The sequence below is a fragment of the Cetorhinus maximus genome, chromosome 3, assembly GCF_964194155.1.
Source record: "Cetorhinus maximus chromosome 3, sCetMax3.hap1.1, whole genome shotgun sequence".
NCBI classification, from domain to species: domain Eukaryota; kingdom Metazoa; phylum Chordata; class Chondrichthyes; order Lamniformes; family Cetorhinidae; genus Cetorhinus; species Cetorhinus maximus.
Window position 1 is genome coordinate 144,012,175 of NC_135881.1, and position 25,431 is coordinate 144,037,605.

Sequence of the window (25,431 nt, forward strand, 5' to 3'; positions counted from 1 at the left end):
TTTCCATCCATGAAGCAACTTTTTGAGTAGACCACAACTATGTATTGATGTCACATTTGACATTCTGAGGCGTAAGTTTCTTCAGGATTGCCATCAACAATATTCCATTAAAGATAACAAGTGATGGACTTATCTGAACCAAAATGTAGCTGAAAATTACCATAAAAAAACTGCAGAGGCCAGCTGAGTTTTAAGCCGTGATTTTAACTTGGGATAGGCATGTAATCTGCTGAGGATGAGCGAGTGGGTAGAAAATCCAAGAAATTTTAACTATTGGACCTCAATGTCATGTTCTACAAACCTGCTGTGAATACTGAGGGGACAGGCAGGAGAAGTCATTTTCATAGCAGGAGACCACTGCCAGGGAGGGTAAGGAATGATATTGCCAGCATGAGATAAGTTGTGAGGGTGATGGGGTTTCTGTAGGCGATTACAGTCAGAATAGGAGAAAAGTCTGAGTCAGGGGATGCCTAATGATTTTATTGTGGGGCCCAGAGGAGAACTCTCGCTCTTACTGGGTCCTATAAAGAAACCTTTAAATTTTGTTTTTAAAAAAGACACTTAGCAGGATCACTTCTGGAGTTGATGCTGTATCCCACTGTATTTTTCTGGCAGGTCTGACAATAGATATCGCTGTTCCCATCGTCAGTTAAAATCAAGTTGGGGTCGGAATGATGACATCAGGTCCCAGCATTTAAGTATTTGTGAGGCTCCCCCCTACTTGCCTCTGATGGGTTAAAATTGACCTGTTAGTGTCTGTTAAAACTGGAATGTAAACCTACAAAGATTGCTGTTTTGTATCTTTTACTCATGTTATAGTTAATAGTTTATCTATTGAATAATACGTACATATGAGCATAAGAGTTAGGAGCAGGAGTAGGGCATTCAGCTCTTCGAGCCTACTCCGCCATTCAATAAGATCATGGCTGATCTGACTGCAACCTCCTGCCTACCCCCAATAACCCCACCCCCCCCCCGTTTATCGAGAACCTATCCATCTCGGCCTTGAAAACATTGAAATACTCTGCTTCCACTGCCTTTTGAGGAAGGGAGTTCCAAGGACTCTCACTCTCTGAAAGAAAAAAATATTCTTCTCATCTCGGTTTCAAATAGGCGACCCCTTAATTTTAAACAGTGACCCCTAGTTCTCGATTCTCTCACAAGGGGAAACATTCACTCCACATCCACGCTGACAAGACCCTTCAGGATCTTATATGTTTCAATCAAGTCGCCTCTTACTCTTCTAAACTCCAGTGGATACTGGTTTAGACTGTCCAATCTTTCCTCATAAGACAACCCACCCACTCCTGGTATTGTTTAGTAAACCTTCTTTGAACTGCTTCTAATGCATTTGCATCATAAGGAAACCAGTACTATACTCAGTACTCCACATGTGGCCTCATCAGTGCCCTGTACATCTGAAGCATAACCTCCCTACTTCTATAATCAACCCCCTTGTTATAAAAGATAACATTCTATTAGCTTTCCTAATTACTTGCTCTACTTACCTACATATTAGCCTTTGGTAATTCATGCACCATGACACCCAGATCCCTCTGCATCTCAGAGCTCTGTAATCTCTCACCATTTAGATGTAATGTATTATCACTTTTTTCAGAAGTTTTACGCCTTAAAATAGATCGCCCCCAAAAAAGGGAAAACAAGATTGTGGCATTTACCCATATCTGTGATTCTGATGCAGGCAACATGCCAACTTCATGCTGCCTGTTAATTAAGATGATTGTACCATGCAGCCAGCGCTGTTGCTAGTTACCTCAGAGGGAGTCCAAAATCATGAAAGACTAGTACCCAGTTAAAGCAAGCCCCTACTCCTTAAGGGTAGTTGCTGGTTGGAGCAGGTGCTAGAAGTCATTCTACAACTGATACTGTCCTGGGAAATACTCAATGACAATAATGGCACAGAATGGGGGAGATTGGGCTCCAAGATTTTTCAAATGGGCTTTGGAAGCCTTGGTCGAAGAAGGAGGAGAGGTGTGCTTTATCTAGAGGGGCCAGGAGGCCCTCCAGACAAACCCTCAGAAGGCAGTGGGACCAGAATAACTGTGGCAGCCAATACCAGGAGTCATGCCCTGAGAACCTGGATGCAGTGTCATAAAAAGCTCAATGTTCTCATGCCAATGTCAATGAATACATATTCAAATGTCAAATCTCACTAGCTGCACCATTACTCTCAGACACTCCTCAATGCATCAAATTCCCACCTTCCAACAATCTCTCAAACAGGACTCATACCTAACATTCATACTTTCACCTCGCTCTAACACACTTAGCACTGCTGCTAGCCTCACTACTCACGTCTCACTACCAGCTATTCAGCCATGACAACCACATCACTGAAATACTTTGCACCACATTCACTGACACACTTTCAACTCTCTTGCAAAATAACCAGAGGCAGTATGTGCTAACTGGCAGGAGACAAGCATGGCTGTATGACCTTACCTACAATGGAGAAGATGGTGCTCGCCATTTTAGTATAAGGGTCTGGCACATATAGAGTTAATGTGGGACTGAGTACAGCACCACCCACACAGTGACATAAGAGAGCACATGACCTGCATCCAGGGTCAGGCGAGCGTTGGACAGGCCTGTGTGTACCATCAAGTGTGGAGACAGCTCCTAGCTTGTACCCTTTATTGTATATTTATAAATAGTTCTAAGAGTCAATAAAAACTTACAGTTAACCTACATATGACTACAAAGACTTGTGCAGACCTACCGAATTGTATCCAACACCCTGCAACAGCCACCATTGGGGTGGCTATTACTGAGGCCAGGGTCAGGGCTGGAAACATCAAAGGTAATAATATCCTCACACTTAATTCTCCTCACGTCCCATTTCTACCTCATCTCAGAATCTCTTTTGATTCAGAAGGTACAGATGATGTAAGCATAAATCTCTTACTTTCATCCTCCTCCTCTTACCACAGTTCTATCCTTGTGCCTTTCTCCTTTTGGATACTCAAGAATTGTAACCTGGCCAGGCAGTGCTGGAGGAGCAACATGTGGAAAACAGTGATAATGTATAAGCAGTATCACTGCATACCACACTCACAGCTACCAGCTCCAATAATGACACTGTATACACTTTAGTGGATAGTTTAGTGATGGGATTTGCATGTGCTGACTCATCAGGCATGAGTGGCTTGCAGCCAAGGCAGCGGGAAAGAGTAGGGCAGATGCTAGTGCACTCGAGGGTGAACTTGAGTTCTCAAATACGAGTTCCACTGCAGAAAACTCACATGAGCAATCTGATGGAACTGGGTACAGAAGAAGTTGGATTAATATGTGTGATTAAATGCTGGTCAGAAAGCCCACATGCAATGTCAAGGTGCATGGATGGGTCGGGCACCAACTTTGCCAGGGCTTTGAGCAGAGCTTGAAGTATGGAAGAGGCAGCCAACTCCATTGGCACACTTTTGGACCCAATCATAATGCAGTACCTGCTGGCTTAATCTCTCACCATTTAGATAATTTTCTTTTTTATTCTTCCTGCCAAAAGGAACGATTTCACATTTGCCCACATTATACTCCGTTTGATAGACCTTTGCCCACTCACTTAACCGATCTTTGTCACCTTGTAGTCTCTTTATGTCCTCTTCACAATTTACTTTCCAACCTAACTTTGTGTCATCAGCAAATTTAGTTACCATTCCTTCATCTAAGCCATTTATGTAAATTGTAAAAAGTTGAGGCCCCAGCACTGATCCCTGTGGCACACCACTAGTTACATTCTGCCAACTAGAAAAAGGGCCATTTATGCCAACTCCCTGTTTCCTGTTAGCTAGCAATCTTCCATCCATGCCAATATGTTACCCCCCTACACCAGGAGCTTTTATTTTCTGCAATAACCTTTGATGTGGCACTTTATCAAATGTCTTCTGGAAATCTAAGTATGGTACATCAACCAATTCCCCTTCATCCACAGCACATGTGACTCCTTCAAATAACTCCAATAAATTGGTTAAACACGATTTTCCTTTTACAAAACCGTGTTGATTCTGCCTGATTGCTTTTTCTAAGTGCCCTGCTATAACATCTTATTAGCTTCTAACATTGTCCCTATGACAGATGTTAGGCTAATTGGCCAGTAGTTTCCTGTTTTCTGACTCCCTTTTTGAATAGAGGAATTATATTTGCTATTTTTTAATCTAATGGTGCCTTCCCCAAATTTAGGGAATTTTGGAAAATTAAAACCAGTGCGTCAACTATCTCACTGGCCACTTCTTTCAAGACTTTAGAGTGAAGTCCATTGGACCTAGGGATTTGTCAGCCCACAGCCCCAACAATTTGCTCAATACCATTTCCCTGGTGATTGTAATTTTCTCAAGTTCCTCCCCCCCAATCCATTTCCTGATTAACAGCTATTTCTGGGATGTTACTTGTTTCCGCTACAGTGAAAACCGAAGCAAAATACCTGTTTAATTCATCCGCTATCTCCCTACTTCCCATTATCAATTCCCCAGGTGCACTTTCTATAAGACCAACGTTCACTTTGTTAACTCTTCCTATTAAAATATCTATAGAAAATCTTACTATCCGTCTTTATATTACTAGCTAGCTTTCTCTCATACTCTTATTTTTCCCTCCATATTAACCTTTTTAGTCATTCTTTTCTGTTCTTTATATTCTTTCCAATCTTCTGACCTGTCACCTGGCTTTACGTAATTATATGCTTTTTCTTTAATTTTGATGCTGTCGTTATCTTCTTTAGTTAACCACGGATGATGGGCCCTCCCCTTGGAACTTTTCTTTCTCATTGGAATGTATATATTCTGTGTATTCTGAATTATCCCTTTAAATGTCTGCCACTGAACTTATATTGACATTTCCCTTAACCTCATTTGCCAGTTCACCTTAGCTAGCTCTGCTTTCATGCCCTCATAATTGCCTTTATTTAAGTTTAAAATACTAGTCTTGGACGCACTCGTTTCTCCCTCAAAATGAAAGTAAAATTCAATCATATTATGATCGCTGCTACCTAGGGATGCCTTCACTATGAGGTTATCAGTTAATTCTATCTCATTGGTCAATACTAGGTCTAGTATAGCCTGCTCTCTGGTTGGCTCCAGAACGTGCTGTTCTAAGAAACAATCCTGAAAACATTCAGTGAACTTCTCATCTACCTTACCTTTGCCCATCTGATTTTTCCAGTCTGTATGTAGATTAAGATCCCCATGATTATTGCTGTACCTTTCTGACAAGCTCCCATTATCTCTTCTTTTATACTCTATCCTACTGTGTGGTTGCAATTAGGGGGCCTGTACACTACTCCCACAAGTGACTTCTTGTCTTTATCATTCCTCATCTCATCCCAAATGGCTTCTACACTTTGATTTCCTGAACTTAGGTCACCCCTCTCTAATGTGCTAATACTATCATTAATTAACAGAGCCACCCCTCCAGCTTCTCCTAACTTGCTGTCCTTCCTAAATGTCCTTCAATATTCAGGTTCCAATCTATGTCATCCTGTCGCCATGTCTCTATAATGGCTCTCACATCGTACTTATTTATTTTTATTTGCACTATCAGTTCATCTGTTTTGTTTTGAACACTATGTGCATTTAGATACAGATCCTTTTGTTTTTGATCTTTTATTATTTATGTAGCGCCTAGCTTTATCTGCTGATTTACTTTTAGATTTGTACTCTCTGTCCCTTCCTGTCACAGCCTCTTTGTCATTTCCCATTTTAATACATGTCTCTCTCTTGCCTTGTCTCTACTGTTTGGTTTACCACATCTTCCCAAATTTGATCCCTTGCCTCCACTATTCAGTTTAAAACTCTCTCTACTTCCCTAGTTAGGCGGCTCATGAGGACACCAGCCCCAGCACGGTTCAGGTGTAGACCGTCCCAATGGTACAGATCCCACTTTCTCCAATACTTGTGCCAGTGCCTCACAAACCAGAACCCACTTCTCCCACGCCAATCTTTAAGCCACGCATTCATTACTCTAATCTTATTTGCCGTATGTCAATTTGCATGTGGCTCAGGTAATAATCCAGAAATTAAAGGGGGAGGGCAAACAGACAGAGATCGTGGTACATATTGGTACCAACAACATAGGTAGAAAGAGGGATGAGGTCCCCTCAAGCAGAATTTAGGGAGCTAGGAAACAGATTAAAAAACAGGACCTCAAAGGTAGTACTCTCTGGATTACTTCCGGTGTCATACGCGAGTGAATATAGAAATAGGAGGTTAGTCCAGGTGAATGCATGGCTGGAGAGATGGTGCAGGAGGGAGGGCTTTAGATTTCTGGGACATTGGGACTGTTTCTTGGGGCGATGGGACCTGTACAAGGCGGATGGGTTGCATCTGAACCAGAATGGGCCCAACATCCTTGCGGGGAGGTTTGCTAGTGCTGTTGGGGAGGATTTAAACTAACTTGACAGGGGGCTGGGATCCTGAGAGGAGGTTCAGCAGGGGGAGATGCACAGCTAAAATGAGAAGAGAGAGCAAATGAGGTTGGAAGGCATAGATATTATAGGCCAGTTAAGGCACAAGGGAGTTTGGCAAAGTTGGATGGTATTTATTTTAATGCAAGGAGTCTGGCAAATAAGGCAGATGAGTTGAGGGTACAAATTAAGACATGGAAGTATGATGTCATTGCTGTCACAGAGACATGGTTGAGAAAGGGGCAGGATTGGCAGCTCAATATTCCAGGATATGGGGTCTTCAGGTGAGACAGAGAAGGAGGTAAAAGAGGAGGGGGTATTGCAATATTGTTCAAGGAATCAATTACTGCAGTAAGGAGGGATGACATCTTAGAAGGCTCCTCAAATGAAGCCACATGGGTAGAACTGAAAAACAAAAAAGGAGCAATCACATTTCTGGGAGTGTACTATAGGCCCCCAAACAGTCAGAGAGAAATAGAAGAGCAGATATGTAGGCAAATTTCAGAGAAGTGTAAAAATAATAGGGTAGTAATAGTGGGGGATTTCACCTTTCCCAACATTAACTGGGTTAGTCATAGTGTGATAGATTTAGAGGGAGCGGAATTCTTAAAATGCATCCAGGAGAGCTTTTTAAGCCAGTACGTAGAAGGTCCTACAAGGGATGGGGCAGTCCTGGACTTAATTTTAGGGAATGAAGCCGGGCAAGTGGTAGAGGTATCAGTGGGGGAGCATTTTGCAGATGTTGATCATAACTCAGTTAGATTCGAGGTTGTTATGGAAAAGGACAAGGATGGGCCATAAATCAGAGTTCTAAATTGGGGGAAGGCCGATTTTAATAAGATCAGATATGATTTGGCTAGAGTGGACTGGGAGCAGCTACTTTTAGGTAAATCTGCGTCAGAGCAGTGGGACTCAGTCAAGAATTGAAATAGGGGAGAGTACAGGGCCAACATTTTCCAGCAAAGACAAAGAGTGGGACCAACAAGTCCAAGGAACCCTGGATGTCAAGGGATATACAGGATTGGATAAGGAGAAAAAGGGAGGCTTATGGCAGATACCGAGGGCTGAAAACAGCGGAAACCCTAGAGGAGTATAAAATGTGTGGGGGGAACTTAAAAAGGAAATTAGGAGAGAGAAAAGGGGGGCATGAAAAAACATTGGCAGGTAAAATAAAGGAAAGCCCAAAGTTATTTTACAAGTACATTAAGAGTAAGAGGATAACTAGGGAAAGAGTAGGGCCCATTAAGGACCATAGTTGTAATTTGTGTGTGGAGCCGGAAGACGTAGGTAGGGTTCTAAATGAATACTTGGTGTCAGTGTTCACAAGTGAGAGGGACGACATGGGTATGGAAATCAGGCAGAAGGACTGTGATATAATTAAAGAAATTAGCATAGAAAGGGAGGAGGTTCTAAGTGGTCTGGCAGGCTTAAAAGTAGATAAATCTCCAGGCCCAGTTGAAATGTATCCCGGGCTGTTGAGTGAGGCAAGGGAAGAGATAGGGGCGCTGTCAATAATTTTCAATACCTCTCTGGCCACAGGAGAGGTGCCAGAGGACTGGAGGCCAGCCAATGTGGTACCGTTATTCAAGAAGGGAGGAAAGGATTAACCAGGGAACTACAAGCCAGTCAGTCTAACCTCAGTGGTGGGGAAACTATTGGAAGCAATTCTGAGGGACAGAATTAATCTACACTTGGAGAGGCAGGGATTAATCAAAGACAGCCAGCATGGTTTTGTTAAGGGGTCATGTCTGACAATTTGATGGAATTTTTCAAAGAGATTATCAGGTGTGTAAATGAGGGCAATGCATTTGACGTAGTCTACTTGGACTTCAGCCAAGCTTTTGATAAGATCCCGCATGGGGGACTGATAACGAAGGTAAGAGCCCATGGGATCCAAGGCAATTTGGCAAATTGGATCCAGAATTGGCTGAGTGGCAGGAAGCAGAGGGTGATGGTCGAGGGATGTTTTTATGACTGGATGCCTGTGTCCAGTGGGGTTTCACAGGGATCGGTGTTGGGTCCCTTGCTGTTTGTGGTATATTAAACGATTTAGACTTGAACGTAGGCGGGTTGATCAGTAAGTTCGCAGATGACACGAAAATTGGCAGGGTGGTAAATAGTGAGGAGGATAGCCTTAGATTACAAGAGGATGTAGACAGGCTGGTCAGATGGGCTGATCAGTGGCAAATGGAACTTAATCCGGATAAGTGTGAGGTGATGCACTTGGGCAGGACAAACAAGGCACAGGAATACAAGATGAATGGTAGGACCCTGGGAAGTACTGAGGATCAGATGGGCCTTGGTGTACATGTCCACCGGTCCCTTAAGGTAGCGGGACAGGTAGATAAGGTGGTTAAGAAGGCATATGGAATACTTGCCTTTATTAACCGAGGCATAGAATATAAGAGCAGGGAGGTTATGCTGGAACTGTATAAAATGCTGGTTAGGCCACAGCTAGAGTATTGCATGCAGTTCTGGAATCTGCATTATAGGAAGGATGTGATTGCACTAGAGAGAGTGCAGAGGAGATTTACCAGGATGTTGCCTGGGCTGGAGAGCTTTAGTTATGAGGACAGATTGGATAGGCTGGGGTTATGTTCCCTGGAGCAGAGGAGATTGAGGGGGGAGATTATTGAGGTGTCAAAGATTATGAGGGGCATAGATAGAGTAACAGGAAGGAACTTTTTCCCTTGGCTGAGGGATCAATAACCAAGGGGCATAGATTTAAGGTAAGGGGCAGGAGTTTTAGAGGGGATGTGAGGAAGAATTTTTTCACCCAAAGGGTGGTGGGAATCTGGAACTCACTGCCTGAAAGGGTGGTAGAGGCAGAAACCCTCATAACATTTAAGAAGTATTTGGATGTGCACTTACGATGCCATGGCATACAAGGCTATGGGCCTAGTGCTGGAACATGGGATTAGAATAGTTGTGTTCTTGCTTGACTGGCACAGTCTTGATGGGCTGAAGGGCCTTTTTCTGTGCTGTAGACCTCTATTACTCTATGACTCTATTACCTTTGAGGTTCTGCTTCTTAATTTGGTGCCTAAACTTATGCTGACTATGCAGAGCCTCCTTCCTCATCCTGCCTATGCTGTTAGTACCTACATGGACCACGACCATTGGATCCTTGCCCTCCCACTGCAAGTTCCTCTCCAGCCCTGAGCAGATATCCCAAACCCTGGCACCGGGCACGCAACGAAGCCATCTGGATTTTCGTTCTTTACGGCAGAGAACAATGTCAATCCCCCTTTCTATACTGTCCCCTACTACCACTGTGTTCCTTTTTGCTCCCCCCACTTGGATGGCTTCCTGTATCATGGTGCCATGGTCAGTTTGCTCATCCTCCCTGCAGCCCCCACTCTCATCCAAACAAGCTGAGAGAACCTCAAACCTATTGGTCAGTTGTAGAGGCTTTGGGTCCCCTTGCCTGCCTCACATGCAGTCACACCCTCCTGTCCCTGGCCACTGACAAAACGAGAAGGTCCTATCCTAAGTGGTGTGATTGACTGCCTCCTCGTATAAAGCATCGAGGTAACTTTCCCTCTCCCTGATGTGTCGCAGAGTCTGCATCTCAGCCTCTAGCTCAATGACTCTGAGCCAAAGTTCCTCAAGCCACAAACACTTACTGCAGGTGTGTTTGCCCTGGGTAACAATGTTATCCAGGAGCTCCCACATGCTGCAGCCTTGACACATCACCTGCCCTGCCATCCTTATTGTGTTTTAAATAATTACTTAATTATATTAATCTCTTAATTATGTTGCTTTCTTATATATTTTATTAACGTTACCACCAAATTGTGTACTATTTTAAACCTTAGGGATAGAATAGAACACCCACTTACCAGAAACTCACCAAACAGCTAGTTCCTTTCCCTGTAGTAGAGCAAGAACCAATTTCTATGGGGTGACAAAGACAGATAGAGAAAATGAACAGCTCCTTCTCCCAATTCCCCTCTCACCAAACTCCATGGTCTTCACTTAGTCAGCTGCACCCTGTTTACCCTTGGTGCTGCTTGTTAGTCAGCCAGCCCAGACTGCTGCCTCCCATGCAGAGAATGTTCAGCCTGTCTTCCAGGCTCAGAGCACTCTCCCCCGCTGAAAGCCTGCTGCTTTCCACCAGTCATTCATAACCAGTGGGGTAGCCTTACCTAGTAGCATGAGGCCAGGAAAGGGCACATGAAAGACAGGCTCTAAGGGAATGCACAAGGGTAATTAATTCACATTTATATCCTATATAGTATGGATTAATTTATAAAATTGGTTTGAAATGCTTATTTTGTGGTGGTCAGCGACAAAGGGAAGACAAAGTATGGGAGTGTAGTTGAATGGGGAATTGAAGTTGCATTTATTGGTTTCGCAGTTGGGTGAATTTGCTGCAGATAGCTCAACCTCAACAGGACTGCCTGGGTTCCATCTTCCCTTTTCATCTTCCTTTTCCTCCCCCTCCTCAGCTGCTTGCTGTATTGCTGGTAGGAAGCCCATGATGATGAGGTTGTGCAGCATACAGCAATCTACTATGAATCTTGACAACCACTCTTCCAAGTATTGCAGGGCTCCTGCAGCCCAAGCAGCAGAGGCTTTGGGCGGAATTTTCCGTGCCCGCTGACATCATGCGTGTTTGGCGGCGTGAGCGGTTAATATGGCGAGAAGGACAAAAAACAGTTTCATGACATTGTGAAACCAGTTTGCAATCGATCGCTATGCCCGTCAATGGCGGGCTGCTTCCTCCACCATCAGACATCGGGAACCTCATCATAATACATCAACGTATCATTGTTGGGCCCACCCACCAGACTCCACCCCGCGCACCCCCCCCCCCCCACCCCGGGCTGGATCATACACCCACGTCGACGGGAATATACGCCGATGTGTTTCACAACAACACATAAGCGATGTGCACTTAGTGGGCTGCACTTTGCTCCAGACCTCAAGGTTTGTTTGCTACTTTGCTTCGGTCAGCACTCGCAGTCATCAGCGCCAGGCTTCACAGACAGCACCACATCACTTTTAGGGGGGCTCGTGAGTAGATCTCTACCTACCAGATCAGCCATATGTGGCTTTTCAAAGGCTGCAGGGCTCGGGCTTGCTTGGCAAAGGGAGAGAAGTGGCCTCAGGCAAGGAAAGAGGCTGCAGGATGAGGGCTGTACTGGGGAAGGAGGGTAACGCAGGGTGTGTGTGGGGGCAAATGTTGATCTGTGAAAGTGGCCTCAAGATAGTGATGCCTGAGGAAGCAGTCTCCAGAGGAGATGAGGCAAGATGGAGATATGAGGGTATGTGTGTGAGAATGGGTGGTGATGCCCCTTGCGCTGGCAGCGAGTGAGATGCCAGTGAATGTGTGATGGGCTTGAGTGTGTGAGTTTGGAGTACTGAGATAGTTGTCTTCTCCTGGCTGCATGGATGAGATCATTCACTGGATGGCCAACCTCTTCTGTGCAGCATTGGCACTGATCACCACTGCCATCGCCTACCAAGCCGTAGTGATAATGTTGCTGTCCCTCCTGGGGCCAGAGTGGGGGTTAGAGGACATTACAGCGGACCTCCACAGCATCCAAAGGGCACTCGAGGGCTGCAGTCTTCTTGTTTTTTGGGGCATGTCTTTTTTGCTGCAGTCCTGGACTGGAAGCACCGAGAGCAGTTGTTCTTTAAATGTGGTGCCTCGCATGATGGAGCAGCAAGGTGATGGCTTTGCAGGCAAATTGGAGCCCACCTGCCATGGAAACTGTGTGTTTCCTGGGAATGCATAAATCATGTGGTGGGTTTGGGACGATATGGCGTGAAAATCTGCCATCGTGGCCGACGGGTAAAATGATGTTTTACCCGCCCGCTACCACACTTAGTGCAAATCTGGGCTGATTCTGCCCTATAATTCGTTTGAAATACTCATCTCTTTTCACTTCTTTAGTTCACAAAAAGTTATTCTAGTTGTTAAACATAGCAATTTGTGAAAACAGCTGGTAATTATTCTTCATATTTTGTTAACATGTTTTTAAGCAGGAGACACGTTAGTTGGCGGTTTAATTACTCATCCTTGATGTTGTTTGTGAGTAAATCTATTAAGCTTGACATGTAAAATGACTATTATTTTGCTACCTTCTTATGTTTCTGCTTTTGTAAACTTGGACTAATATCTTTCTGTGGCATATAATAAATGCGAACACTTTTGCCCTGGAATTTGAGGATTATTATTGAATGAGGTTACTCTGTTAACCATAGCAGAGAATGCTTTGGATTGGGTAATTAATTTCTGAGATTGAATACCTTTTCAATGTTCAAGCTTTTTTATGAATCATGATACAAAATGTAGCTGATCAGTGGAAAGTATATGTCTCTAGAGCAATGTTTACCTGATAATTGGTTGACTGGAAAAGATAGCAATAAAATGATTAAAATTGCTAAAAATGTTCAATTCCAAAGAATGCTTTGAAATATTTGTTTCTCAGTGAATAAAAATTAACTCTATATATGTTCTAACCAGGAAAATGGTTACATTGGAATACCAACATTGAAGAATACATTTATCCTGCTGACAGCAGTCCAGAATATGGCTCTATCCTTGTGCCTAATGTAGACAACGTGAGGACAAATTTTCTCATCCATACAGTAGCCAAGCAGGGAAAGGTAGGATAATTTCATCTCAGAATAATTTACTCTGTACAGTTCTATGTTATATCTTCTGGCCAGTAAATAGGCAGATACAAATTGGAATAGCCACCATTTTTATAAATGTTTGTTCCCTTCGTGATCTTATCCTTGCAAATTTTGTCAAAGTAATTGCACAAGATTGTTAATAATTTTAAAGATTATAGAGAAATCAGCATTTATTGCTCATCTCTGGCTGCCCTTGAGAAGGACAAGGTGTGCTTTGGTCTTGCTTTACTATAGTCTTTGTGGTGTAGGTACTTTCACAGTTTTGGGTAGGAAGTGTCAGAATTTTGACTCCGCAACACTGAAGGAATAGTCGTAAATGACGAAGTTGATGTGTGACTTGGATGGGAATTTCAAGGTGATGGTGTTCTCATGTACCTCCTGTTCATGTCCTTCTCGGTGGTAGAGGTTGTCAGTTTAGGAGGTGGTGTCGAAGAAGCCTTGATGAGTTATTGCAGTGCATCCTGTAGTTAGTATACACTGCAGCCATGATTCATTGGTGATGGGGAAAGTGCATGTTTAAGGAGATGGATGGGCTGTCAAACTATTGCTTTGTCCTGGATGATGTTAAGCTTAACCTCATCTAGGCAGGGGAGGTTATTTCACCATACTCCTGACTTTGCCTTGTAGATGATGGAGAAGCTCTGGGGAGACACAAGGTGAACATAACATAAGAACATAATAACTAGGAGCAGGAGTAGGAAATTCAGCCCCTCGAGATTGCCCCGCCATTCATTACGATCATGGCTGATCTAATTTTGGCCTCAACTCCAATTTCCCACCCTTTCCCCATAACCTTTCAACCCATTACTAATTAAAAATCTGTCTATCTCCTCCTTAAATTTATTCAGCACCCTGGCATCCACTGCACTCTGAGGTAGCGAATTCCACAGATTCATGATCCTTTGAGAAAAGTAATTCCTCCTCATCTCTGATTTAAATCTACCACCCCTTAGCCTAAAACTATGGCCTCTCATTCTAGAATGCCCCACAAGGGGAAACATCTGCTCCATGCCTACTTTGTCTATCCCTTTTAGCATCTTATATACCTCAATTAGATCTCCTCTCATCCTTCTAAACTCTAGTGAGTATAGGCCTAAACTGCTCAATCTCTCCTCATAAGACAAGCCCCGCATCTCTGGAATCAATCTAGTGAACCTCCTCTGAACCGCCTCCAATGCAACTACATCCTTCCTCAAGTAAGGGGACCAAAACGGTGCACAGTACTCCAGGTGCGGTCTCACCAATGCCTTATACAATTGCAACAACACTTCCCTATTTTTATACTTTATTCCTTTAACAATAAATGCCAAAATTCCATTTGCCTTCCTTATTACCTGCTGTACCTGCATACTAGCTTTCAGTGATTCATATACGAGGACACCCAGATCCCCCTGCACTGAAGCATTCTGAAGTTTCTCTCCATTTAAATAATAAGTCGCCTTTTTATCCTGAGTTACTCGCCACAGAGCTGATCTGCCCTTGTAGTCACACCATTTATATGACTAGCCCAGATGAATTTCCAGTCAGTGGCAGCCCCAGAATTTTAATGATAGGTAATGATAGCAATGGGTAGCCACTGAATGTCAAAGGGAGACTGTTGGACTGTCTTGTTGGAGATGGTCATTATTCAACACTTTTGTAGTACAAATGCTGCTTGCCACTCATCAGTCCAAGCCTGGATGTAGTCCATATTTTTGCTACATTTGAGCACAGGCTGTTTCAGTTTGAGGAATTGCAAATGCTGCTGAGCACTGCAAATCAAATATTCCAAATAATGACTGCAGACAAGCTTCACTTGTGCATTAAAAATATTGCTTAAAATTCTGCTGATGTTTCAACAACATTTCCATACGTTTTTATCATAGGCTGTGTTGCTGATTGGTGAACAAGGTACAGCCAAAACAGTGATCATCAAAGGATACCTGTCAAAATATGACCCTGAGTCTCACATGACCAAAAGTCTCAACTTTTCATCAGCAACTACTCCACTAATGTTTCAGGTCAGATATAATTTCATATTTGGTTGCCTTGTGCTGCAAATAACAGAAAATCATTATGTAAATAACTTAAGCAACAGTATTAATGAGCCAAGGATTGGGAACATTTTAGAATTTGTTGTAATTATATGCAGAGATGATGCAGTATAATTTTATATTGTGCTGCTTTTTTGTTACTTTTCAGTAAATTATTCCATGTTATTGCTTTCTACATTAAGGCTCTTTCCCATATGATGTGCATGTTACCCAATGGAGTCAGATAATCATCACGGATCTCTGGAAGATGTGACAGTGGTGCAATCAACTCTGTGGGCAGAATGTTAAGGGTGGCGGGGTTTCCCTGATCTCTGAAGAGTGTTAATTGGCTGGAGGCGGGATTTTCATCCCTCACTTTCGAGGATGTCCCACTTCAGAGAGCTGATGGCTAATCAGATTGGCTGGCAGCTCTGTAGGCCCAGCAGCACCACCAGAAGTGATGGCCACTACTGGGACTATAAACAGTCCCCAGAGTCTGAGCCCTGAATTTTGCGTTCCAAGGTTGGGCATGCGTCCTGAAGTCATCACATAAGTGTGCAGTATTGAGGTCGGTGGGTATGCGCATGAGTTGGAGCCATGCTCGCCGACAATTAAAGGGCCAATTAAGGCCATGAAAAAGCCTATTGACCGAGATTTCACATTGCCCGTGCAATTTTGTGCTCATTGCCCGGGCAACATGGGCAGGTGGGCAGCACGTTTTTATCAAATTGTCATTCAAGGATGGGATAAAATGGGTCTGGAGCATTGCCATTGTGATTAGTGAGGAATTTAAGAGATAGTTTGCTGCTGGATGCTTAGTAAGACTTGAAAGCTTTATCTCTGTTTTGAGTTTCAGTCTTTGCATTGCTACCCTTTAGTTCAGGGCTCATTGGTGCCTCCAAGGCCCCTGAAGGACTTATACCATGTGAACCCTTCAGGTCACTAGACAGTTTTCTGTTCCTCTGGGAATTGTCTACTCCACTGGTGGTATTTCCTCTGAGAAGGAAGAGGAGGTCAGGTGTCTGCAGACAGCGTCCAAGGGAGCGAGCTGTGGAAGGAGAGTAGCAGGCACTGGGCCAGCAGGACGTCAAAGGCGGAAGGGGCCGCAGAAGATCCTGATGTCAGAGTGTACAGGCAGCGATGCAACTACCTCAACATGTCAGAGATGCAGTGCCGAAGGAGTCTCTGCCTCTTCAGGGAGACTGTGAACTCCATCTGTCAGATGATTGGGCTGGAGATCACCTCCAACTGTGTGGGTGGCCACCCCATGCCAGTGGCTCTGAAGGTCACAGCGGCCCTCAACTTCAACGCCTTTGGCTGTTTCCAGGGGTCAGGTGGGGGATCTGTGTGAAGTATCCCAGTCAGTTGTCCACAGTTTCGTCAAGCTGGTCACTGAAGCTCTGCTTAGGTGGTCATGGCATTTATTCATTACCAGATGGACGAAGCCAGCCAGGCTGAGTGAGCCAGAGGCTTCGCTGCGATTGCTGGGTTACCTGCATCCAAGGTGCCATCGACTGCTCTCATGTGGCCATCAAGGCACCGATAGTAGGCATGGAGGTTGTAGCACTTTGTTAGCTTAGAACCCACATGTACAAATTGAGTGCACTTAACTGGACTTTTCTGACAGCCCTGTCTTCATAGACAGAATTGTGCTGCATTTGGAGCCTGGCCTTCATTGCACAGCTTGGGGCTTGTGAAAATCACAACGGCACTTGACTTTTGTGGCTCAGGCACATTCTAGGATGTCCATGGGATATCAGTAACATCAGTCAGCTTGCATGCACTTATAATCCATTTACATTTGCTACAGCATGAGAGAGTGCTGTGCATTTTCCAAATGGTGGTATTCCTCAGCATTATTCCATGGCATTATTGTTGGCACCCAGATGGACTAATTTTGTGGGGCTATGTCCTGTACCCGAATGATTGCAGAAGTATATCTGATACAATATTGGATCAGACAGTATTAACAACATATGACACACATATTTATTTTACAAAATAACAAGTAAGTGTAGCTAACTATTCCCCTGGTGTGGTATAGGTGAAGAAAATGGTGCTGCAGTTTAAACATGTATCTTATCAGAATGAGTGAAGTTTGTTCTTAATTTCTATCTGCAAAGAAACTTAAGAATTAATGTTGACAAAACTAATTAAAAATATACAATATCCTTCCTAAAATGAAAAATCACGACCAAGTATCAATTACAATTCCATAAAGCATAATTTAAGGTTATGGATAATTGCCTGTTGACTTTGTATTATAGCGCACAATTGAGAGTTATGTTGATAAACGTATGGGTACAACATATGGTCCGCCTGCTGGGAAGAAGATGACTGTCTTCATTGATGACATTAATATGCCTGTGATTAATGAATGGGGAGATCAGGTAATTAATTAAAATTTATTGTTGTTGATCTTAAACATAAAAAGACTGTGCATCAGCCAAGAGAAGCTATGGTTCTCATAGTTACAGAAGGCGTCAGTGGGGGTGGGTGAGGGGAGTGGACACTGTGCCTGGAAAGCTAGGAAATATTAGGCACTTGGAGGTCCTGCTGAATTTAATTGCTGGGGTGGCCCTTGACAGTTGGAAACCTCAAACACAGTAGCGAGGAGGAAGGAACCAATTGGGGCATAGTGAGGCTGTCATTAGATAATATCTGTGATGAAAAATAGGATTGAGGTCTGAAGAACTTGGAAGGGACTGAAGATTGTGGAGAAGGAGGCAAATTCTGCAGCATCTTTGCTTGCGGGGTGGGGCAATGCGATGCTGTTCCTCTGAGCCCATATGCAGTGCTCTAAAAAGGACTTAGCTGCTGCAGCCAGCAGCTTCCTTCTCCCTTTAGCTGCCAGGATTCCTGAGCCCTGGGAAACCAGGCCCGCAGCCGTTAAATTCAGATGGGTTCCAAATTCTGAGGAATGGAGTCTCATTTATGTATTAAAATATGACCTGCCTCCACAGAGCTGGTTACTTGGATGTCCCTAAGCCCACCAGAGTTAGAATAGATGGGTTGGGATTTGGTTTATCTCTCAATCCTCTTCCACCGATAGTTGGGGGTGCGAGCAAGTTTAAATTACCCCTTAGATTTCAAATTGAAGAATGCACATCACAGATTGTGGCCGCAAAATTGGGCTCCATGGCATACGTAGTTTTAGTGCTACGGTTGCTGTATTGGTACCAAATTAGCTTCTATACATAGCTGGCACAACTTGCACCATGTGCCACCTTGATGAGGATACTAGTGCAGATGTTAGGAGCGTGCCCTGAAAGTCTGCAGGGTGGGCAGATCATGATGCTGACTGGCACCAGTGCTGCCCTTTTCAAGTTTCCCGTGTTATATCCCTGGTTGTCAGTTGGTGAAGGAAGAAACCAGAACCAATTTTTACTTAAAATAGGTATATTCACAAAGTGAAATATTACAGGTGTATATCTCCTGATTCAACCTCCTCCTGTCAGTAAGCATCTCTTTATATGTGCCCAAGTAACGATCCAATCAATGCCCTCCACCTGTATGTACTTAACCTTAATTGATACAATTAATACGCGGCGCCACAGTCAGAACATCAGGCTGGTGAATGCCCGTCATCTTGTCAGCAGTCATGATGTTTCATTCTGCGCCAGTCCACTGTTGCCTTGCAAGCTGAACTCTCCTGTACAGTATATGTGTCGCAATTAGTGGTAGTCTGCTGTATCCCCCATAGCCTAGCTATCATGAGGGAATAGGCCTTACTACTAGCCCAGGGATATGATGAGCAGCTCGGGAGGAGAAAGACAAGGAGAAGCAGGAAGTATGGAGGCAAACAACACATCTCCTTTCTGTCAGGCTGTCCTTGATTGCCTCATTCAACTGAGGTTCCAATGAACATAATCCAGAATCCCAATTCTACATTAGACAGACACCTTACCATCCTCCTCTTACAGAACAAGACAGCATCCCCTTGATCACATTGGCTAGCATTTTACACTTCCGAGCCCCGGCGGGTTCTGAGGCTGGGGTGGAAGGAGGTGTAGGATGAAATTGCAGCCAGGGAATTCCCTGCGGTCCCCACCAGGGGCACCTCCATCAGAAGCCCCCTTTTGACTGGGTGTACTCTCCCCTTCCTTAAGGCCCAGTGACCTCTGGACCTCCCTCCCCCAGCCAGTGTAGCAGTGTTACTGGAGGGCTGCCAACCAGTCTGGCAAACTGGCCACCAGCTCTCCAAGGCACTACTTCCTCCTGAGTGAGGGGCAGAAGTCCCGCTTATGCTAATCAACACTCAGAGTGTAAAATGGCAGTCAGGGGGTCAGAGTTGGCGGGGATATGTTCCCTGCTGAATCTTTGGACAGCGGGAATTGAGCCTCACCATCCTAAAGATTCAGGCCAATGTTGAAATAAAAGCCACCATAAAATAATGGGCAGAATTTTCTGCCTTCTGAGTGGGCAGGCCCGACCAATCTCCGGCGGGCGGGGAGCCAATTCCTGCCGGAGAAGCGGGCCCCGCCGCTTCCTGTGCGCACGGGGAGGGAGGGGGGGGTGGATTCCCCAAAAGCGAGAGTGCGCTCTTTTGTGCATGCGCGCAAAAGAGCGCACATCTCCCTGAGGCTAAGTGCTGCATCAGGGAGATCGCTGACAGTTATAAAAACAATAAAAATAGAAAAAAAAATCCTTAACATGTCCCCCTCATGTGACAATGTCATATGAGATGGGACATGTCCATAAATTTCACTAAAACTTTATTGAACTTTTTAAATCCCTACATGAAACCTCATCCCGCCGGTGGATGAGGTTTCATGTTTTTTCTATTCCCACCCCAGGGCTCCTGGCCTGCCCACCAACCTTAAGGTTGGACGGGCAGATCCTTTAATTGTTTTAATGATTCCGTCAATTGGCCATTGACAGGTTGGCGGGCCAGCAGCTGATTTTGCTTAGCCCCCGCCTTCCTGAAGATTTAAATGGGGCGGGATGATGTCGGGGGTTTCCCCCTACGTCATCCCATGTCATTTTCCGTATCGGCGAGCGGGCCCCGCCCCCTGCTCACCAACGGCAAAATTCAGCCCAATGATTCCAAACTAACTTTATCCAACAAACCATCCAATATTCCATGAGCAAGTCAGTGAATCACCCTTTTTGATTCTCTTAATGCCTTCCGAGTGCCTTTCCCTGGCCTTGAGTTCCTATATAGTGCTATCCCAGTGGCTGTAGCAGGATTGTTGGAAGGCTGCTGGCTTTCACCGAGTGAGGCTGTATATGGTCTTGCTGGATGCCCTCAAGCAGCTCTCGCTTAGAAGAACCGACTCTGGACTGTATAATCTCAGCATAGGCAGCAGCAGTCTGGGCTGGCTGGCTGTCAGGTGGCACAGGGGCATGGGCAGAGTGGCAGGGGTGAGAGCATGAATGCTGTCATTGGAAGAGAGGACAGCAGGTTTGTGATCCACAAAACGACTGCCACTCCCATGGGGCAGTGTCTCAGAAATCCTTGTAATCTGCTGGACCAGAGTGCTCAACTGCTGTGAGACCCTGCAAGCGCCTTTGAGCACTGGCATGCGCAGCCATGATAGCAGTCTGAACCAATATGGCACAAAGCTCAGCTTGCATGGCAACAAGTTAATTGCATGGATTCAATCTGAACTTCCACTTAAGCACTCTGGCCTTGAATGGCTTCTGCTTGTGCTGCAATTGAGGTTGAGGTATCAGCACTGCATTGTGGTCCAGTCCGCAAGTGTGGTCCACCACCACTTCCACGCTGGAAAGGGTGGACTCTAAGCTCTGTGCGAAGTCCTGTATGAAGTTGGAGCTCGGTGACTCACCATGTGCAGGACCTGGCCCTATGCCATCCTGTAAAGCATGCACAGTGCCAGTTTCACAGCTGGTGACTGCATCTGTGCAATTGCATAACGGTGTTTTTTTAAATCAGTCTGCGGCTCCTTTGAGCCTTGAGGCTCCTATACCAGTTCTTGATCAGGTGGCAGTTCTTCAATATCTGAAAGGATAAAGGTACAAGTGTAGGGCTTGGTGGAGGAAGTGGGGAAAGCAAAAGGTGCATGTTTTCACCATCCATAGCTTGTATATCAGAAGAAATTGTGGGATCAGGCTGGTTTGGGATGTGTGAAGGTCGATGAGGTAGGAACAAATCATCCTCTCTGGTTTCAGCCCCGCCACTGGCCACAACCTAGGTCATGACTGAAGCAATGATGCCAGCACCATTGCCTGGCGGTGAGGGCGTGCAGCTGTGCCTGTCCCAACCAGTTAGGTGCTTCTCTCTCTGGTTATGGACCAACCTGTCCTTCAGAAGAGAGGGAACTTTGTCAGTTAGTGTAATGCAATGTGTTTGGGTGATGTGCCTGTTGAACAGCTAGTAGTGTGTGCAAACTTTGAGTGTGAGGCTTGTAGAAGTGCTAAGTGTGTGAGGATGAGTTGAAGCAATGAATGTTGGATATGAGTGGTGCTTGACGGGGTGAAGATGAATGAAGGCCTTTGGTGAATAGATCAGTGTGTGAGTTTAGTGGTTCATTTGTAAGGCTATGGCATGTGAAGTCTTAACTTGCATCAAGTCTTGTTCACCTATCACCCCTGTGCTCTCTGATCTATATTGTCTTCTGGTCGAGAAACACCTTGGTTTTAAAATTCTTACCTTTGTTTTCAAATGTCTCCATCACTTTGCCCCTCCCTTTCTCTGTAATCTCCTCCAGTCGCAACCCTCCAAGATGCCTGTGTTTCTCTAGTTCTGGCCTCTTGAGCATCCCTGATTCTAAATGCTTCAATTTTGGTGGCCAAACCTTCAGTTGTCTAGGCCCCAAGCTCAGGAATTCCCTGTCTACACTTCTGCCGAGTTCTACCTCACTTTCTTCCTTTAAGATGCTCCTTAAAACTTACCTCTTTGACCAAGATTTTGGTCATCTGACCTCATATTTCATATGGCACTGTCATATTTTGTTTTATAATGTTCCTGGGAAGTGTCTTGGGACATTTCATTATTTTAAAGGAGTTATATAAATCTAAGTTGTTGTTGATCACACTCCCAAAGTAGAGCTTTATTTATTGGGAGTGCATATTAAGAATTCATGGAGATCAGTGCTTTGAGATGAATTGACATAACTCTGCAGGCTGTTAGTAGGCAAAGCTTTGTGCAAATTTGTAAAATTTACTCTAGTGTTCTCAAGGCTTGAAGAGGTAATTGAACCTGCAATCTTCAGAGTCAGGGACATAGAAGTTGTTTGATAATGGATATCTAAAAATATTCCATTCCCCAACATTTATATTCCTTACTGTGTTGTGCAGGAGAATTCATAAAAGAAAGTCTTCCATAAGTTACAGTCTATTCTAAGTTACAGTCTACTCTGAATAGAGTTGCATTGCTCTGCCTTCCAGTAAATCCCTAGGACACTTAACGTTGCTCTTATTTTAGGTCACCAATGAAATTGTACGACAGCTGATGGAACAGAATGGTTTTTATAATCTTGAAAAACCAGGTGAATTCACAAACATTGCTGATATCCAGTTCCTTGCTGCAATGATCCATGCTGGAGGAGGCAGAAATGACATACCCCAACGCTTGAAGAGGCATTTCTCAATTTTTAACTGCACGTTGCCTTCAAACTCCTCAATCGATAAAATTTTTGGTAAGAAGGGCAAAGGAAGTACACGTTTGGTGAATTATCTCGCATTTTAATTGGTTTATAAATTGAGAAAAATATGTTTTAAAGTCTGAAACATAATCAAACCGAATGAGCAAAAAGTTTTAGTTTTTCTGTTTCTGTTCTTAGGTGTTATTGGGTCTGGCCATTATTGCACTGAGCGGGGTTTCTGTACAGAAGTGAGAACTCTGGTAACCAAACTGGTACCAATGACCCGCAAACTTTGGCAGATGACCAAGGTAAAAATGTTGCCCACACCAGCCAAGTTTCATTACATCTTTAACCTGAGAGACCTCTCACGGATTTGGCAGGGAATGTTGAATACTGTCTCGGAGGTTGTCAACGATGAAAGTGTAAGTATGGCTTCTTCTATACACTTATTTACATTTTGGCCAGGAGTACATTCTTGGAAGTCTTGCATCTCCAGACTTTGATTTTCTGCCTCCTGAAATGAATGGGCAGAAAACCATAAACCTGATAAAATGCAATTTTGTGATAGGCACTGGGAGTTCTGAAGCTGTAATGTTCCACGGAGGAGCTAATTTTTTTAATGAATATGCTAATATAATAAAAATAAGTATTTTCCTATTATAAAGAAAGACATTCTTTGTGCATCATTCAACATATATAAGCTACTGTGGACTTTGGTTCCAGTGATCAAATTGAAAAGCTTCATCTTTGGTCTTTGTAGTTAATTGATAACTACATTTGAAGCACATGGATTTTAAAACAGTCCACTTGCTCTATGAAGCATAGATTTAGAGAATAAATGTATCATTAGATATTCCGCTGGAAATCAGTTGTGATTTACCATGTTCTCCAAGAAGAGTTTAATTGGAATATTATTATTGTACTCTGATTCAAAGCTTTACATTGGTATAGAAAAAATGCAGCAGTTGTAGTCAAGTACTGTAAACTGCAAAATTTTGTACCACAAATCTCTTCTGCTCCCTACGTGATTTTGAACTGTCAGTTCTATTCTATTAGATATGTGTAACGATAGATCCCACCATGCAATTCCACACTTGCATAGAGAAAGTGGAGTAGCTGGAACCAGCTGAGGTGAGAGTGCCTGCTCTTGACATCAAGACAGCATTTGACCCAGTGTAGCATCAAGGAGCCCTAGCAAAACTGGAGTCAATGGGAATCAGGGGGAAAACTCTCCACTGACAGGAGTTATACCTAGCGTGAAGGAAGATAGTTGTGGCTGTTGGAGGTCAATCATTTCAGTCCTGGGACATTGCTGTGGGCGTTCTTCAGAACGTAGTGGGGTACAGTATAGTGAGGGGGATTGACACTGTTCTCTGCGGCAAAGACCGAGAGTCCAGATGGTTGTGTTGTCTGCCCGTCGCTAGAGTTCGGGACAGATGTACAGGGCTGGAGAGTAACTTGCAGTGGGAGGGGGAGGATCCAGTCGTCATGGTCCATGTAGGCACCAACGACATAGGCAGGGCAAGGCAAGAGATTCTGCATAGTCAGTATGAGAGTCGAGTTACCAAATTAAGAAGCAGAACCTCAAAGATAATAATCATTGGTAATAAATCTGGCAGATGGAGTATAATGTTTGAGATGGAGAGGTATCTAGGTGTTCTAGTGCATGAGTCACAAAAAGTTAATATGCAGGTACAACAAGTAATTATCCCTTCTTACGAGAGGAATTGAACATAAAAGTAAGGATGTTACGCTTCAGTTACACAGGGCATTGATGAGACCACATCTCGAATATTGTGTACAGTTTTAGCCTCCTTATTTAAGGAAGGATGTAAATGCATTGGAGGTGGTTCAGAGAGGTGTACTAGATTTATACCTGGAATAAGCGGGTTGTCTTATGAGGAAAGGTGAGATAAACTGGGCTCGTTTCCACTGGAGTTTAGAAGAATGAGGGGTGACTTGATGGAAATATAAAAGACCCTGAAAGGTATTGACAAGGTGGACGTTGAAAGCATGTTTCCTCTTGTGGCTGAGTCCAGAACTAGGGGGTGCACTTTTGGGACAAAGACGAGGAGATTTTTTTTTTCTCTTGGGCGGTTGCGAGACTTTGGAACACTGCCTCCAAAGGAGGCGGGGTCACTGAATATTTTTAAGGCAGAGGTAGATAGATTCTTGTTAGGCAAGGGAATCAAAGGTTACCAGAGGTGGATGGGAATGTCGAATTCGAAACACAAACTGATCAGCCATGATCCTATTGAATGGCAGAGCAGGATTTATGGGCCAAATAACCCACTTTTGTTCCTATTTTGTATGTTTGCAACATTCACTTCCCCCACCACTGACACACAGTGGCAGTAGAGTGTACCGTCTGCAAGATGCACTGAATCAACTCATCAAGGCTCCTTCGACAGCACCTTCCAAACCCACCACCTCTACCACCTCGAAAGACAAGGGCAGCAGACATATGGGAACACCACCACCTGCAAGTTCCTTCACTGTTGCTAGGCCAAAACCCTAGAAGTCCCTTCCTAATAGCATTGTGGGTGTACCTACACCACGTGGACTGTAGCAGTTCAAGGAGGCTGCTCACCACCACTTTCTCAAGGGAAATTAGGGATGGGTAATAAGAACGCTGGCCTAGCCAGTGATGTCGACAACCCATGAAAGAATAAATTTGAAGAAAAGATACTGCACACTTGTTCTGTTATCCCACCAGCACTGGCAGGACATGAATGCAGATAGTGCTTCAAGTGCAGATTACAGTCTTCCATTCTTGAAATAATAGAATAGAACAGAAGTACAGTAGCAC

The 25,431-nt window shown here is 44.2% G+C and overlaps 1 protein-coding gene across 1 annotated transcript in view; it reads left to right on the forward strand.

Annotated features, from left to right (window-relative positions):
- The window catches only part of dnah5 (dynein, axonemal, heavy chain 5), a 531,647-nt gene that overhangs the window by 283,619 nt on the left and 222,597 nt on the right, over nucleotides 1-25,431 (forward strand). The window contains exons 46-50 of the mRNA XM_078539077.1: nucleotides 12,891-13,033; nucleotides 14,929-15,063; nucleotides 17,343-17,465; nucleotides 22,463-22,676; nucleotides 22,821-23,044. Coding sequence (XP_078395203.1) covers nucleotides 12,891-13,033; nucleotides 14,929-15,063; nucleotides 17,343-17,465; nucleotides 22,463-22,676; nucleotides 22,821-23,044 — 839 coding nt within the window. The remainder of the gene's footprint in view (nucleotides 1-12,890; nucleotides 13,034-14,928; nucleotides 15,064-17,342; nucleotides 17,466-22,462; nucleotides 22,677-22,820; nucleotides 23,045-25,431) is intronic.